The sequence below is a fragment of the Heloderma suspectum genome, chromosome 1 (genome assembly GCF_057233095.1).
Source record: "Heloderma suspectum isolate Gila_16-S chromosome 1, 16-S_ref, whole genome shotgun sequence".
In the NCBI taxonomy this organism is placed as follows: domain Eukaryota; kingdom Metazoa; phylum Chordata; class Lepidosauria; order Squamata; family Helodermatidae; genus Heloderma; species Heloderma suspectum.
In genome coordinates, this window is record NC_139458.1 from 111,042,459 (window position 1) to 111,059,489 (window position 17,031).

A 17,031-nucleotide genomic window follows, 5' to 3' on the forward strand; every position below is an offset into this window, starting at 1 on the left:
CTGCCCCTGACTTACTGATGTTGGATAGAATTGCATAATTATTTGCTAAATATTTCAACAGTGAGGCATCACAAAGTGGGTAGTAATTTCAGCATTAAAAATTAACCACGAAACCATTCTTGACATGGTGACCTAAACTATAATATTTAGTTACAGTTCATTTCTCTAACCTGAAATTTTGCAATATTGATTTTTGGTGTCCTAATAAGTAACTTATGGCTACTACTGTTCCTGTGAACTATTATTTAAATATGTCATACACTATGGAAATTTTGTGACATGAATAAAAAGAGATTTAATAGTGCTCCCATTTGCTGAGCAAATGCAAGAAGTGAAGGCTTTTATTGCCAAGGAGTATAATTTCAAAAGGTCTAAAATGCAATCGCTGTTAGCTTTCTTCTCTTAGTAGTAAAGCCCAAGAGGGAAATCCTTTGGTCAAGACTTAACCTAATTACCATCAGCAGGAATGATACAGCAATGGAAAGAAGTACCTGAGTAGGTTTTAGCATTCACACTTAAATAGGAAGAGGAGCTTTGATTAAAGAGAACACAAGGTTGGGGTTGCAGGGAGAGAAATGACCCTGAAAAATTAAAATACAGAGACAAAAACAGCCAAAACTATTTGTATGAAAGCAATGTATAGTATTTTTTAATGGTGGATTTCACGCCCACACACACCCATGTCCAAAAGTATTGAGATTTCTTTCATAATCTCTGGTTGCTCTTTCTAGAGAAATAAAAGGAGATTTGCAGTGCAATCTTATGCATGTTTACTCAGATGAAAGCCCTACTGTGTTCAATGGGGGTTAAGCATGTTTAGGATTGTACCTATGGGCTTTTCTACATGAGGCTGTTAATCTGCTGCATCTGTTTGCGGGTGCATGGAGGGGGGAGAAATGACGAGACGACACAATAAAGTTGGGATAAAACTGGGCCACATTTATTGACATATTAAAATCTGCGAAGGAAGCACCGGTGGGCACGTAGAAAACAAGTAATCCTGACAGGTATCGAGTGAGGCATTCATCATCTGAGGCATGGTGTCTACCGTAGCCACCCTTCAGTTCGATCCACCCAATTCTGAAAAGCCGGAATGAATGAGGAAAGGGAGCGGGGCGGCCTAAATATTGGCCGGCTCAGCCCCCGCCCCACCTGGATGTCGAGAGTGAGGGCAAATGGCCTTCGATCTCGTCCTGCCTTCCCCCCCACACACAACATCCCCCTCCCGCAGCCAGGCAAGCCAGATGCGGGGTGAGGGGACTTTCAGAAGTGAAACTGGAGGGTCATGACATTGTCTAAAGAACCTGTAAACAACCATGATCAGGGAATGACAAGTGCACCATAAATGCCTTGTGTAGAAAAGCTGTTAGTTATTTTGTTCTGCTTGAAAATGATATCTTTGCTCCTTCAAAAATTTCTTCTGCTGAAATCTTTGTAGCTGTCGTTGTTTGCATAATGTTCTTGGTAGTGGAGTGTGTATTCTCTTAGTTTAAAAAAGCTAAGAATACAGTGAAAGAGTTTTAACAGCCCTGAAAAATTCTTAATTATCTTCTTTCTTACTACTAGATAAATCACAGTCTTTTTAGCTTCTTTGCATCTAAGGTTTTGCTCTTGGGCACATCAACCCTTTTAATCATTCAGTTCCATGTTCTTGCTATTGACATAATGTGATGCATGGCTTTAATTTTACAAATGCTAAAGGTGGCTTATGTTCCAGTTTCTTAAAGGCAGTACTATGGAATACACTAAAAGGCTCTAATGGAAAGTCTAAGAAGGAACATTCAGGTCAAAAACTAGAGTTAGTGCAAGTACATGTTATAGTATATACCTTCCCAGCCTGCCATTCCTAAGTGTACTTTCCTGGAAAGATCCATTCCTGGAAACATTTCTTACGTAGAACTGAACTGTGTAATTATGTGACCTGGTTCTCATGACGCGGCTGGCTCATGCCAGGCATGTGCCGCTGCTGTTTTGATGGCTGTGTCCCCTTATCCCCTGCTATGCATCCCTCCTCTCCCTGTTCATTGCCACTGCTGCTCTTGCTGCCATGACTTGACTTGACCGATGAGTTAAAGGAATGGAGAAGTATGTTTTGGGGGTGAGTGGCTGACAGGGAGGGATTTTGGGACATGGAGGCCTAGCAGACATAGGCAGGGGCATTTTTCTATGTAGGATTGGCTCAGAAAAATTACTTGATTTTTCTATCAAGTATAAAAATTTATCTTCTGATTCATTTAAGTTTCTATCAGTGATGTCATCAGATAACCAAAATATGATTTGGTTTCATGACAATGTCACTGCTACTAGGATGAAAAATTATGAAAGAAAAGAATGGTGCTCAATTTTGAAGTTCAGGACAGCAAGCAGCAGTGAAGTGGCATCAAAGTGTAACCTGTATCTGGCTATGGAAATCCCTCCTTGGGAAGAGAGACAGTTTTCTTTCACCCAATGGCATTCATAGTATCAGCAGCAGAAGTATTTGTGTGTTGTCGTAAATGCCCATTTCAGCATATTAAAATTTAATGCAAAGCCAAAGAGTTGGTCCTAGTCTTATAACAGGTTTTAATGAAAAGCGTGCTAACCACAGGGAAATTGGCAGTTAAGAGAAAAAAAGAAATGTTGTCGAGCTGTATGTAGATATGTCTTGACCTATGAGCAATAGGATGCAATGAATATGAACTTGAGCATACTCCGGGAGAGAGCGGAGGACAGGAAGGCCTGGCATGCTATGCTCCATGGGGTCACGAAGAGTTGGACACAACTTAACGACTGAACAACAAATGAGCAATAGGAAATCAGAATTGTGCTAGTTAGCCCACCCTTCTAGTTTACCCATGACCCCCTCATGTCTGCATTGGATGTCATGTTTGAATAAGGGCTTAGACATGTATAGCCGTGTGGGGCCAATCTGTGTGGTTCATAACCTCAGTTATGAGGGGTGCCAGTTATAGGAAAATAGGAAGCTGCCATCTACTGAGTATGCCATCTCTTGGTCCATCTAGCCCAGTATTGTCGATACCGACTGGCAATGGCTCTCCAAGGTTTCAGACAGGAGTTTTTCCAGCCCTACCTGGAGAAGCCAGGGATTGAACCTTTTACCTTCTGCATGCAAAGCATGGCATTTCCACTGTGCTATGGCCCCTCCCAATTATGCAAATCAGACCTATGTGCACTGGATATTCTGTGCATAGGTCCCTATTCAAACATGATGTCCAATGTGTAGATTTCAGTGAAGACAAGGGAGCATTTCATGCTGGTTTGGGATGAACCTGACAACTGAATGAAACTTAGAACGTGCTTTTAGTTGAGAGGTTTATACACATATACACACACACACACACAAGTGCACACACACAGGTATTGCAATCTGGCTCCTTACCTTAAGTAAATTATGTAAAGGTAAAGGTGTCCCCAACCAGTCGTGTCCAACTCTAGGGTGCGGTGCTCATCCCCGTTTCTAAGCTGAAGAGCCAGCACTGTCCGAAGACGCTTCCGTGGTCATGTGGCTTATTTACTTATTTAAATAAATTTAAATTTATTTAAGTAAATTTAAATTTACTTATAAATTTACTTATAATTTATAAGTAAATTATAGAGAACCTCAAATATACCTTCAGCTAAGCTATGAACTTAGCTGAAAAATTATTTAATAACTGCAAGCAATGTGGCAGTGTCTGTAAATGAACAAGAAACCATTAAGTTCTTTTTGAGCACCACTGACTTTTCCCCCACCTACACAGCCAAAGGTGAAAGCCAGTTAGCTTTGTGTGCTGGGAAGGCCTAATGGTGTGAGAGCTGTGGTGTTCAGTGACATGTAAATGAGAGAGATGCTAAAATCTACTGCACCTGCTAGAAAAAAAATGTTTTTTTCATTCAGGATATGCAACCTGAGCCTGGTTTAATCATGCTGGCTTGGAAAGGAAAAGGGAAGAAGGGATACATCTTGCAATAAAAACTTTATATGCATTTGAAATATGTCTTAGTTCGCAAGTAGTGAAACATGAAAAACTGTATTTCCAGTTGGTGGTATTTGTATGTTTTATGCAGATGTAGTAAGTAGGAACAATATGGCACAGTTGCAGTTGGAACAATTCTTGCAGATCTCAAATAGTGGTCTTATATTGTTCTGTACCTTGAGCTCCTTAGAGAAAGGGTGAGATAAAGATGTAATAAGCAAATAAGCTTAGTTGTGCACCAGTCTATGTATAGGCCCAGTTCACATGTCACAATAAGCCAGGGTTTATAATTTCCATATGCACCCTTACTTCTGCTGCAGGCACACTGCTCTTTAACAATAATCCACCCTGACTTACCATGACATGTGAACCAGGCCATTGGATTGCTGTTGTGCAGCTGTCCAGTCTAACTGGTGTTCTTTATTGACTCACATTCAGGTCAAAGACCACTTTGCTTTTACACAGGGGTGGTTTGGTTGATGTTTTTACCAAGTATACTTATATTCCACCTTTCTTCCATGATGAATCTTAAGGAGGCATACATAGGATTCCTAGGTGTTCCTTATGGTGTGGGAAACATACTTTCCCAACTTTAAGATGACTTTACTGGGTACCAGTTTCTGGGCTCAGTTCGTCAAGTTGGTTCTAAACTCTAAAGCTTTAGTCTCTGGGTCCAGAGTATCTTAGGGAATGCCATCTCCCATATTAGCCTGCCTGATGCATCACATATGACTTGGGGCGTGTTACCACGCTATCAGCTTCACTTTGTTTGCAACTTTGTAGCAATGTTTCCCCAATTGCATCTTCTCCTCCTCTAGTTTCCACAGTGCTTAAAGTCCCAGCTTATCATCGCTGTAGCCTGGGGCTCTGTGTTGTTTCCACCACGCTCTAATCAAATTATTTTCTTCATGGCTGGTGGAGTCTGAATGGAGTCTGGGTTGGGTCTGATGTCCTCATCAGTGTTCCCGCCTCCTCGGCCGTGTTTCCAGGACAATGGAAGGAGAAGCTAATGGAGGAGTACCGGATTTAAAAAAATGAATCAGCTTTGCTGTGAAGAGAGGCTTTCCCCCATTCTCCTTTCCCCTGAAAGTCCAGATGCACCTACATTTCAGGAGCAAGCCTCATTGAGCACAATGGGAGTTACTTCCAAGGAGACACACATATGCTTGTAGAATCATAGAATAGTAGCGTTGGAAGGGGCCTACAAGGCCATCGAGTCCAACCCCCTGCTCAATGCAGGAATCCAAGTCAGAGCATCCCTGACAGATGGCTGTCCAGCCTCGCTCCTTAAGATAGACTGGGCCGGTACCATATAGGGTTTTAAAGGTCAATGCCAACACCTTGAATTGGGCCCGAAAAACAACTGGTAACCAGTGCAACTCCTTCAGCACTGGAGTGATGTGGTCTCGCCAACAGCTGCCTTTAATCATAGCTGTAACGGAGCTGCAAAGTACTTTCTTCCTAAGGCAATTCATTGGAGCCTCTCTGGGTTGCTTAAACACATTTAAAGAACTGGGCTTTAATGTGTGCCATTTCAGTTAAGGGGGAATCTCAACCTCATCCACCGCAATGGGAGTTACTTCTGAGGAGGCAGTAATGGGTTTGTTGTGGGAAGGAGAGCAAAAACCAGTGCCCATTTTAATGAACAGGATTTCTATATGGAAGCTGTGAATGAGTTACGTCCTAAGGCAATGGACCGAAGCCTCGAGATCACGCTTAATCGCATTTAAGGAATTGGCCTTTGATATGTGTTGTGTCAACTGAGGAGCTTCTCTGTTATTTCTGTGGTCATTGAGAGGGCAAGACTCATTCAGCACAATGGGAGAAACAAAAAACCTAACTGGGGTCATGGGCTGTGTTCTAGTGCTTATTTTCAATGATGTTTTAAAAGTTGGTCCCTCGGCATCCTGCTCCAAAACAGTGATGAAACTTCCGGAAAATGGAGGGAAAGGGTTGGGTCACTGAGGTCAGAGCGACACACCCACAAAGGCTGGGCTATACGCCCCATGGGCAGGACTGTGATACCGGACCCAGTGCGATTGTGGAAACAGGTCAGTAATGGAGCCACAGTAAGCTGGAAAAGTCAGACTATAAGCAGTGTCAGAAGAAGCTGTTTTTCAGCAATAAAATGCAGGGCTGGTGCTGAATGGCCACGACGTCATGGAAACACAGAGATCTCGCCACACAGCCAGGTTGGAGTAAATCGCTGGTGGAAACACAGCCTTGCTCAGATAAAGTCCTCCTCTGTCCATGTTAGCTGTAATAAGATTCAAGGTGTTTTCTGTTGGGGTATCCATCCTGTGGAACTTGTTTCCTAAAGAGATTAGAGATTTCCATTTGCGTACACGGGTTTGTTTGGTTTTTCCCAGAGCCCTCTGCGGCCGGAAATCCGGCTGCGGGCGGCTCTGGGCTGGGCTGGGCCTGGCCGGCTGCTCCGCGGAGCTGCCACGAAGCACGTTCATAGTCTACGTAAATATTTACGTAGATTAAGACAGCCAAAAATAAGGAACGCAAATGGCGGCGGCCATACCCGCCGCCATTTGCGTATGCGGGTTTTTGTTTTTGTTTTTTAACCCCGCCATGATAGGCTACGTAAATCTTTACGTAGCCTATCATGTCATTTTTGTTTTTGTTTTTTTTACAAGGCAAATGGCGGCGGCCGGTCAGAAGACCAGCAGCCGCCGCCGCTGGAGCCGCCACCGCCCGGAAGATCCGCCCCAGGTAAGTTTCGTCCCGGGGGGGATCTGAGGAGGGGCAGGGGGGTGGCAGGCCATTCCGCCACAGATTTTGGGGGGCACTGGCATTCGGCCTCACCGAGATCCATGGCGGAATTCTCTGACATCTCTAAGTAAAAGCTTTCTTATTCTACAAGGCCTTTGGAGATGGTTATTGTGTTGGATTTTATTTGACTATGTTTGCTTTCCTTCTAGTTGGGCCTTGTTTACAACATTGTTCATTGCTGATATTTTATTGAATTTATTATAGGGTGGGTTTTGATATTCTGATTGTTTTTATATTTTTACTTGGAACTGTCCTAGGGGCTCTTTTAGAGCAGAATGGTGGTATATACATTTTAAAAGTCATTACAACAAGCAAGAAACAAAAAGGAGGTGTAAGAACATCTAAAATGCTATGAAGAAGCTCATTAACATATATGTGGAAAGGAAGAGATTTTGCTCTGTTGGTTTTGTAAACTCAAGGGTTAACTCTTGAAATTATGTTCCAGGAAGTTGTAGTCAGTCTGTACAGTGACGATTTACTTTTATTTTCTGACATGGAGAGATGGCAAACAGTAGACTTCTAAATAAAAGTGAAATATTAAATCAGCATACCAAGTGAGGAAAGACTGCTCCGTTTTCAGTGGAGTTCCTCATTCGTAAGTAAATAAAGGCAATTGATAAATGCAATTAACTGTGTTTCAGAATTGAGAATATAAACTCTGGTTTCCTGAACAAAATAAATGAATGGACCCAGGAGGAAGATGGCTTTATTAAAATATATTGGTCATATAGATCCACTTTAGACAATATTGACACCATCCAGTTTGTTAAATAAATGGAACAGAGTTTTAACATTTTGTTTAAACTTATTTTCCTTGAAATTACATGGGGCCAAAGCTCAAACATGACATAAAACTAAGACGCAGGTAGCAGGCAGCATGTGACTCAGTGGAATGCACTTCGTCAACATTCCTAACCGATAGGGTACTGACAGGAGTGCCAGATAAAAGCCTCTGAATTTCTAATTTCCTTTTTTGCTAAGAAGCAGAACAACAACAAAATCATCAAAATCTGGAAGGAGTCACTGAACCAGAAATAGGTATGTTAGATATTTTTAAATGCTGTTTTGACAGAGGAGTTAGTGTTCACGTCACTGAATGTTTAGACTGCCAAATGGGATAGCATAGGTCTCTCTTCTGACTTCACAGTCTTTTTGCCAGTTTTCTAGCAGGGGACTTGTTTCTGGATAAAGCAAGCTGGGCTTAATTGGCACATGTAAATATGGTAGGACAATAGGAGAATGCTAGGCCAATTGAACAAAAGCCTTCAGCAACCACTGCTTTAACATCTGCATTATTTCATTATTTATGTGTAGTGTATATGAAGTACAATCAGTTCCAGGAGATAACTAAACTTGAACTAGATTTCCTACAGTGGTTTCAATTAAACAATATACGTACATCTTTTAAAATGTGGAACATAGCTGCTAATGTAAATTGTCATACCTATAGGTATACAATTCTTTCATCTACTTTGAAACAATGTGGTATTGGTTGTTCGACATGTATATGAGCAATCTGACCAAAAGCACAGCTACTGGTTTTAATTCCTAGGACCTGTTCAGGTTCTCCCCACCCCACCCCCAGGTTTGTACTAGGGAGAGAGTGGCAATGGGCCTTAAGATTATGTACACTCTCCTTGTGTCCTTTTCCATGACTTCTCAGTCAAATGGAGGAGCCTGCATTTATCTCTGAGATATAACAAACTAGTGAGAAAATGGGTGGGGGGTACAGAGGAAAAGCGTGAACCTGAGGCTACTTCCAACCTTTGCTACATGGACAAACTTGGGGGAAAGGGGAAATAACTTAACAGGTCCCTAGATTTTAAGTGAGACACACTTTAACTGGATGCTCAGGTGCCTTCAAAATTTGCATTCCTCGCACCATAAGAGTACCAAAAGGTATCATGAGTGGGTGATGAAAAAAGACTGTCTTGACAATCTGCCAGAATAGATGTCCTCCAATCTAGAAATTCATTTTGTTGATTCAACCTATTGAAATAGAAAGCTATATGTGTGGTCTCAGATAGATCATTTTTTGACCCTATGTAGGTTTTCCACAGAGGCATATGTTTTTATATGCTATTATGAAAGAGCCATACTATGCCATACCAACACACCTGCAATATACCCACACTTAGATGTTTTCCAGCTGTTGTTGCCATTAAAAAATATTTGTATACTGAGGGGAAACTTTTTCAAGGTGCTTTGCAAGATAGAATTATAAAAAAATAAAATCACTTACTATCTCACAGCTGTCCACTAACTGATTGTTTCAGATGTTCCCTCCCAACTAAAATAGGAGCTCTGAGTGGGGACCAATTTTCATCAGGATATCACATAAGGGGTAAAGGATTTTTGGAAAATAGTCTGCCTCTCCCCTGGTTGACCTGATTGAGTCCTGCCGCAGCTGCTATTTAAAATAGAAAGATTAAGCACGCAGCAAACTGCATATCTAACCACTGGCCATGCTGGCTCGAGATTATAGGAGTTGTAGTCCAACAACATCTGGAGACCCAATGTTGGGAAAGGCTGTTTATTTATTTATTTATTGCATTTATAGCCTGCCTTTTTTCCTCTTTCAAGGAACCCAAAGCAGCTTACATTCTCCTCCTCCTCCTCTCCATTTTATCCTCACAACAACAACCCTGTGAGGTAGGTTGGGCTGAGAGTCTGTGACTGGCCCAAAGTCACCCCGTGAGCTGCCATGGCCGAATGGGGACTAGAACCCAGATCTCCCGGCTCCCAGTCCAACACTCTCACCACTACACCACACTGGCTCTATATTGAGATAGATGGACCAATGGTCTGACGTGGTAGAAGGAAGAGTCCTGGGTATATACTGACAAAATGAACACAGTTCTCCCTTTATAAAATTAACTGAGGATTTCAAAGTGTCTTGAGCTTAATTGTAAATAATGTAACAGGCATGTGTTTTTGGAGTGTAACGTACTGTTAGTTGAACTGAAATATGTTCAGTTACAATTTTTCCTACTAATGTTTTCTCATATGATGCTGAATGAATCAAAAGCCAAGCTTAGCAAAGCATAGCAGAGGAAAGGGGCACAGCCAGAACCATGAGTAGGAACCCACCCAAAGTATTACTTTGATTGTACCCTCATGTGACCATAGCAAACCTCAAGTGTTGCCATGCTATGCAGCTTTAGCTACAGCAGCAATGAATGGAAAAATGTTGAGTTGCATATTTCTGATATGTTAACATTGCCCCATTACAAAACTGCTTATGGAATACTTGTCTTCAGGCAGGGGGTTGTCCTAAAATATTTGTGCCTTTGTGAGAACAGAGTAGCTAGCAATTCTCAAACAGCTGGGCTTATTTTTAGGCTTAGTCCCAGCCTGAAATAAACTGAGAAGCTGAGGAGCATTCCGATAAACACAGAGTAAAACAGACAGGAAATAGAGGGTCTTGGGGTAATGAGTTCCAGCCACGCTTGAAACAGAAAGCTAGGGAAGGCATTACTTGAAAATAGTTTCTCTATGACAGTCTAGCAATTTTTAGCTTGTTATTTTACCATTAAAAGGGAACACTCTCACTGCAGATTTCAACTGCACTACAGAAGCTTCCTTTTTTCTCTCTCTTTTCCTGAAACCATCTGGCTTTATGCATCTTTTGAAGCCTTTAGAATGATATTACTGCCTGTTGATGACTGATCTCCACTTTAAAAAACCAGATGCTCTGGGCTGGGGAGGTGGGGGAATGCAGTCAGAAGTTTATACGGTTGTGTATACACACCCAGTAGAAGAGTTTAGAATAAGCCTGAAGGACAATTTTAAAGTCAAATATGTACAGACATTCAGCTTGCTAGAGGTGGGGGAAGACAAGGTGGAGGCAGTGGGGGAGAGCAGTAAAGATTGTGGTCTCTCCAGAACAAAGCTGTGATTGCTCTGAACCCAGGGAATATAATTGCTGAGATGGGCCCGAAGCATGGATAGTGAGATTGATATTTACAAACACTTCACGTGGCTAAAGAGGGTAAGTGACTCTTTGCAGTTCTGTTGCTTAACAAGTTTATGGGTAGAGAAAACAGAAGACATGAAATTTTCTTCCTCTGTGGGAGAAATTATGGCGTATCCCACAGTCTGAAACTAGTGGTCTGTGTGGAAGGGGATTGGGGAAATAACCAATAATTCTTTGTCTGTATGAAGAAGCAAATGTAGGAGAATTTTGAGCAAAATGATAATCTATTACTGTTGGCATTAAAATAGAACTGTCCAAATGAGATTTCAAATTGGATTCTTCTTTACAGCTATTAGTGTGTGTGTGTGTGTGTGTGTGTGTATATGTGTGTGTGTGTGTATATGTGTGTGTGTGTGTGTATATATATATATATATATATATATGCGCCTGTATGCTATTTAACTTTGCTAGCTGGTTAACCTTTTGTTTACTTTTGTAACTTTTGCACATATATCATGTAGTTGTGTGCTTTTAAATCTTAGACAAGATTCAATTAGAGACCCATCAATAAGCAAACTAGCCTGAGAATTCTTATTTTTATATAATTTAATCCCATTTTCTCCAGTAGGATTAAAATAGTTCAACTTGTATGTGGATTACAGTGATCATCTTAAATTTCAAGTGATTAATCTGAACCCAGTTTTCAGTATCTTAACTATATTATCTAAATTGAAGCTGGGGGGTAGTGAAGAATGTTAAAGTAGAAAGATAGATAGATAGATAGATAGATAGATAGATAGATAGATGAATTTTCTCTTATTTTTGAGGAATATTTTTAAAAGAATGTTTCTCTATGACTACCCTTACGGTTAAAATAAAAATACACTTCACATGGAATAGTTTTTCACACTGGTATTTAATCTGAACAATACAGGGTAGAACTCACAAGAAACTTTGTGTACTAAGGAAAAGATAAACAGTCTTGGCAAAGTTCAGTATTATTTATCTATGGCTCTGTTAATGACTGAAGTTTGAGAGAGCTGGGATTCATGTAGTTGTGTTTTCGTGTTAAGGAGAGTTACTGCTTCGTAGTGCAATATTCTACATGTCTACAAAGCAATAAATCTCATTGAGTTCAGTGGGCTTTACTCCCAGGTAAATGGGCATAGGATTGCATCCTCAGGTCATTCAAAAGGATAGGAAGTGGCATTTGTTAATATTTTACTTTCAAAGGACATGCCTATGAGCGATAAAATAATACACATTATTTGTGTAGCACCTCAGATTTTAGTTTCGAGTTAATGTATTAGATTCCATACTTATATATCAAGTCTTCTAAAAAATGAATGGTGAACTAGATATATAGTAATCCAAACATGTAGCATTTGTTTTAAATGGAACTAAGTAGTGCATATTGGTTCTCTTCACATATAAACAGTTGTGCCCAAGAAGCAATTTCCAGAAAGCCGTACTGTGATTGCGAACTAATCACTGGATTCCTATGGCAAAAAGGACACTGACACTGTGTAACATTCTTGTGGGAGAACTCGTTCTCAAAAACGTGGGTGTAATTGGGATTATTTCCAAACAGGCTTTGCCAGATATGTGTGCTCTGTTAAGACAGCCCATAGAGTATCTGGTCTTACTCTGAGGAAATGGAAGTATGATGGAACTTCAGTAGCTGTGAGTAGTTTGTTTTTATGAACAGGGTTTGTTTTTTTTAAACCAAACACTGGTTTTAGCACTCCTGCTAATAGTGATTCTTAAAGAATGGGGATAGTGCAGGGTAGGAAGAGTACTTATGTTGTGTGGCAGTGGTGTATAAAGTGAGGAAGCACAGTTAGAGAATGCCAGGCACTTCTGGACTCCTCCCAGGGAAAAAGCTTGATTTCCATTGTGCTCACATGCTCCTTTGATAAGTAATTAAAGATTTGCAGAAAGCTGCACACTGAATTCTTTCTTATACCACATGATCCCATTGCTGTTGCATGCTTGGGCACCAACTGTGGTGGTAAGCTGATGCTCTTTGGCTGGTAATAAAAGCGCTGCTTCTTCCACCAGAGCAGGGAGAGAGCAGAGAAAGGAATTGAGTTGGACTTCCATCAGTTCTTTGTGGCACTTGCCAAAGCAGGCTCTAATTTAACTGAGAGGAGGTGGGGAAATGAAGTGGGCATAATATCAGTTGTGATATTGCAAGAGTTGTTTTTACTGTATAAATTAATGGTGAGTTTGAATTACTCAGTAAGGCTGGAATAAAAGAATAAATATAAAATTACCAAAGTACTTGATTGATGCAATGATTCAGCTGTCCAAACCTTAGAAAATACTAATGGGATCCAATAGCACATCACTGTTTCACTTAAACTAGATGAAAGTGTCATGCAAGATTTCATATATCTCATTCAAACTAATGTCTCTAAGAAAATACCCTTGTCCTGCAACCATTCCCAGACACAAAGAGGCTAGTTCAAAGGGCAATGCCAAAAGAGGCCCTGTGCACTGACCACGTGGCAGTCTGCTGGAGGGGCAAGTAACCTGAGCCAAAACAAACAGCAACCTCCTCTTTTAGAAAGCAAGCACAGTTAAAATAATCTTTTTTTCTCTTATCAAGGAGGCCTTGGTTACAGACAAAAGAGGGTTTGGTTATGTGTGTCCCCTCATTTAACACTTCGTATTAATGTGATACGAATTGGCCCTAAAGGGCACTTCCTTATTGGTTTAATTGTGTGTGCATTGCTTCTGTCCATTTCCTTCTATTTCCTTTCCATCTGATTAACAAGCTATGATTTCTAGTAAGCAAGGCAAGATCACAGTTGACTATTGGAATAATATTAATTCTTATTGATTGATTTTAGTTAGTTTAACTATATTTTTCTGGCCAGCCAGTGAATATGGTCTCTGAGCAACATTTAAAAAGTATAAAATACGAGATAAAAACAGTTTTTTTAAAAAGCAACAAACAAACCCCAGCATAAAAATTCTTATTTCTGGCAGAGGAAGAAATGAAACAGTAACACAGATAACAATAAAAACACAAATAATAAATTAAGCAGTCCATACTGTAAAAACACAAATGGTTTAAAAAGCCCAGGTGAGTAAAAAAGTATTTATCTGGTGCCGAAAATACCATAAAGATGGTGCTAGGCAAACCTCTCTGGGAAGGCTATCCCACAGCCAGGCTGCAAGCACTGAGAAAAGCCTTTCCCTAGTAGCCATCTGTCGTACTTCATTGGGTGGAGGCACTCAGAGCAGGAGCACCGAATATTTCTTTGGATCTGGTGGGATAAAACTTCTGCTGTGATAGGCTAGCCTTGCATCCCAACCCAGCCTGCCAAAATACTGCTAAAGGCCACATGCATGCTTGCTTTCACCCTATCCACTCTGTGTGAAGGAGTGTAACATAGACCTCGCCACATGGAGTTCTTACAGCCTAATCTGGGGGGATTTAAAACAAACCCAGTACTAGAAGCCTCGATGTGAACACACAAGTTCACCTGTGCACTACTATACTATGCTTATGTGTATAATACACACATACCCTTAAATAGAGCCTTAAATATACAATAATTGCCCTTAAATATACAATGCCTTTAAATATACAGTAATTGCTGTGAAGTGATTATATTGGTGATGGTAAGACCCAGAGGAGGATAAAGAAGAGGTAAGTTCAAATGAGTTCTCCACAAAAACCAAATGTTTTATTCATCTGAAGTATAGACCTCAATTTTCCTCCTCTATATCAGATATGTACTGAAAAATGCAGGCAGGTGCTTGTTCTTTCTCTCTGTCTCTGTCTCTCAATCTCTCTCTCTCTCTCTCTCTCTCTCTCGTCTTTTCAAACGTGAGTACACATTATTAACTAGACCCAGAGCCTTCAAAATCCTCTGTGAGGATGAGCTACTGAACAAATAGTTGGATGACCACATTCTATTGGCTCTGCTCTGTTTCTATCTGCCAGTTCTCATTAAAAGAAAGTCAGAATACATTGAACATGTCTCAAGTTTGCTACACTTTTCTGCACACGCAGTTGCTTTTATTGTCACATGGATTTATTCAGTATTCCAGATGGGATATAATGGCTTCACATAAAGCAATCAGTCCTTGTGATATAGCTGTAGTCAATAGCCTGTGAAAAAATGCAACTGATTGAGTGAATTTATCCCCAAACTCCTGAATAAGTTGCATATTGAACAATATTACCTCATTCATGGTTACTTAAATGAAGAATAGTATGCTTTTGAAAGCTTCTTCATGAGTGAAACAGTTGTTCATACAAAGGTATTGTTGAAACGTGGTATAACCCTCTCCCTCTTCATATTTGGTCTGTTACCAAATTATGTTGCTGTACAACAGGGTTGGGGAACCTGTGCTTCGCCAGATGTTGTTGGACTGCAAATCCCATTAGTTCCAGTCAGCATAGCCAATGATCATGGATGGTGGGAGTTGAACTCCAGAAACAACAGGAGGGGCATAGATTCTCCACCCCTGCCATACAGTATTTTGAAAATTTGGATCTTCCCTTCTATCCCTTAATCAAAACCCTGGTTTATGTTAGTCAGTTTCCACCTTGATGATTACAGTCTTCTTTCTGGGCTCACTTATTGACCATAGTCCTCCCACTTCAATTCAGAATTTTGCTAGATTCACTTCTCTCATCATTCAGACCATGTGTCACCTGTCCTCAAATTAATACATAGACTTTCCATCTCCTTCCACACCAAGCAAAACATTGCCCTTTAAAGCTCTCCATGGCTTCCCCCGCCTCACTCTGCCCTCTATCCAAATTTGCCCTTTGCCGTTTCAACTCTTAAGACCCTCAGCCACCTGAAGGTCCCTTGCTCACTTAAACAGCTTCATCTGTTCTTCCTTATTATCACCCCTTTATTTTGGAGGCATGTGCTTGTTGTTTGTTTACATTACTTTGTTTACATTACTAGAGTCTGCTTAAAGCAGGAAAAAGTGCAGGCTAGCCTTAGTTTGGGCTCAGTTTAGGCTCAGGCTTTAGGCCTTAAAGAGCAGTTCATTAAATAAAGCAAGTTTAACAGTTCAGCATATCAATTAATTTTTTAAAAACACACAGAAAAATGATCCAGGCCTTGCAGGGATCCAGACCTTGCAAGCCACAACCTTCCAAAATCACCTACCCTTTGTCTGCTGTCTCCTCCAATGACCTATTGAATATAGGATCTCCCCTCAGTATGTCTCACATTCACTATTGTTGACACAACTTAACGACTGAACAACAACAACAACAACCAGTCCTTAAGTCGTGTCCAACTCTTTGTGACCCCATGGACCATAGCACACCAAGCCTTCCTGGCCTCCGCTCTCTCCCGTAGTGTGCTCAGGTTCATATTCATTGCATCGGTGATGCTATCCAGCCATCTCATCCTCTGCCGTCCCCTTCTCCTTTTGCCTTCAGTCTTTCCCAGCATCAGGGTCTTTTCCAGGGAGTTTTCTCTTCGCATTAGGTGGCCAAAATATTTGCGCTTCAGCTTCAGTATCTGTCCTTCCAAAGAGCAGTCAGGGTTGATTTCCTTTAGGATTGACTGATTTGACCTCCTTGCAGTCCAGGGGACGTTCCCCTTATTTTCGCCGTCTTAGTCTACGTAAATCTTGACGTAGACTAAGACGTGCTAAAATAAGGAACGTAAATGGCGGCGGCCATGGCCGCCGCCATTTGCGTACGCGTGTGTTTTTTTTTTTAAAAAAAGTCAGCCGTGATAGGCTACGTAAACATTTACGTAGCCTATCACCGCTGACCGGAGGGACGCAAACGGCGGCGGCTATGGCTGCCGCCATTTGCGTCCCTGCTAGCCAGAGGCCGGATGTCCGGCTTCTGGCGGAGCTGGCCGGCAGCTCCGCAGAATCCCTGCAGAGCACAGCCGGCCGGCCAGGATTCTGGGGGGGGAGGAACGGAGCGCGCCCCCCGTCCAGGATTCTGGGGGGAGGGATGGAGCGCCTCCCACCCCACCATCAGCATAATCCGCGAAAGGTAAGTGATTTTCGTACACCCCTAGAACAAATATCCTCTCGCACCAAGGATGTGCCTCGAAGGGGAGGGGGGCTTGTGGTAGTGGGAGATTCAATCATTAGACATATAGACAGCTGGGTTTGTGATGGGCGTATAGACCGCATGGTGAATTGCCTGCCTGGTGCAAAGGTTGCAGATATCACGCGCCTCTAGATAGCCTAGTAGATAGTGCTGGGGTGGAGTCAGTGATCATGGTCCATGTTGGTACCAGTGATGCGAGAAAATGTAGTCGTGAGGTCCTGGAAGCCAAATTTAGGTTGCTAGGTAGGAGGTTGAAATCCAGGACCACCAAGGTGGCTTTCTCTGAAATGCTACCTGTTCCACGCACAGGGCCAGTTAGACAG

At 41.5% G+C, this 17,031-nt stretch overlaps 1 protein-coding gene across 7 annotated transcripts in view; it reads left to right on the forward strand.

The window, feature by feature from the left end:
• Positions 1–17,031, forward strand: part of PPFIBP2 (PPFIB scaffold protein 2) — a 163,764-nt gene that overhangs the window by 48,285 nt on the left and 98,448 nt on the right. Inside the window, exon 1 of one of the 7 annotated variants that reach the window (XM_084853510.1) lies at positions 10,164–10,728. The exons of the other annotated variants lie outside the window; for them this stretch is intronic. Coding sequence (XP_084709636.1) covers positions 10,681–10,728 — 48 coding nt within the window. The 5' untranslated portion in view covers positions 10,164–10,680. Of the gene's footprint in view, positions 1–10,163; positions 10,729–17,031 lie in introns of those variants that run through there. 7 annotated transcript variants of the gene reach the window in all.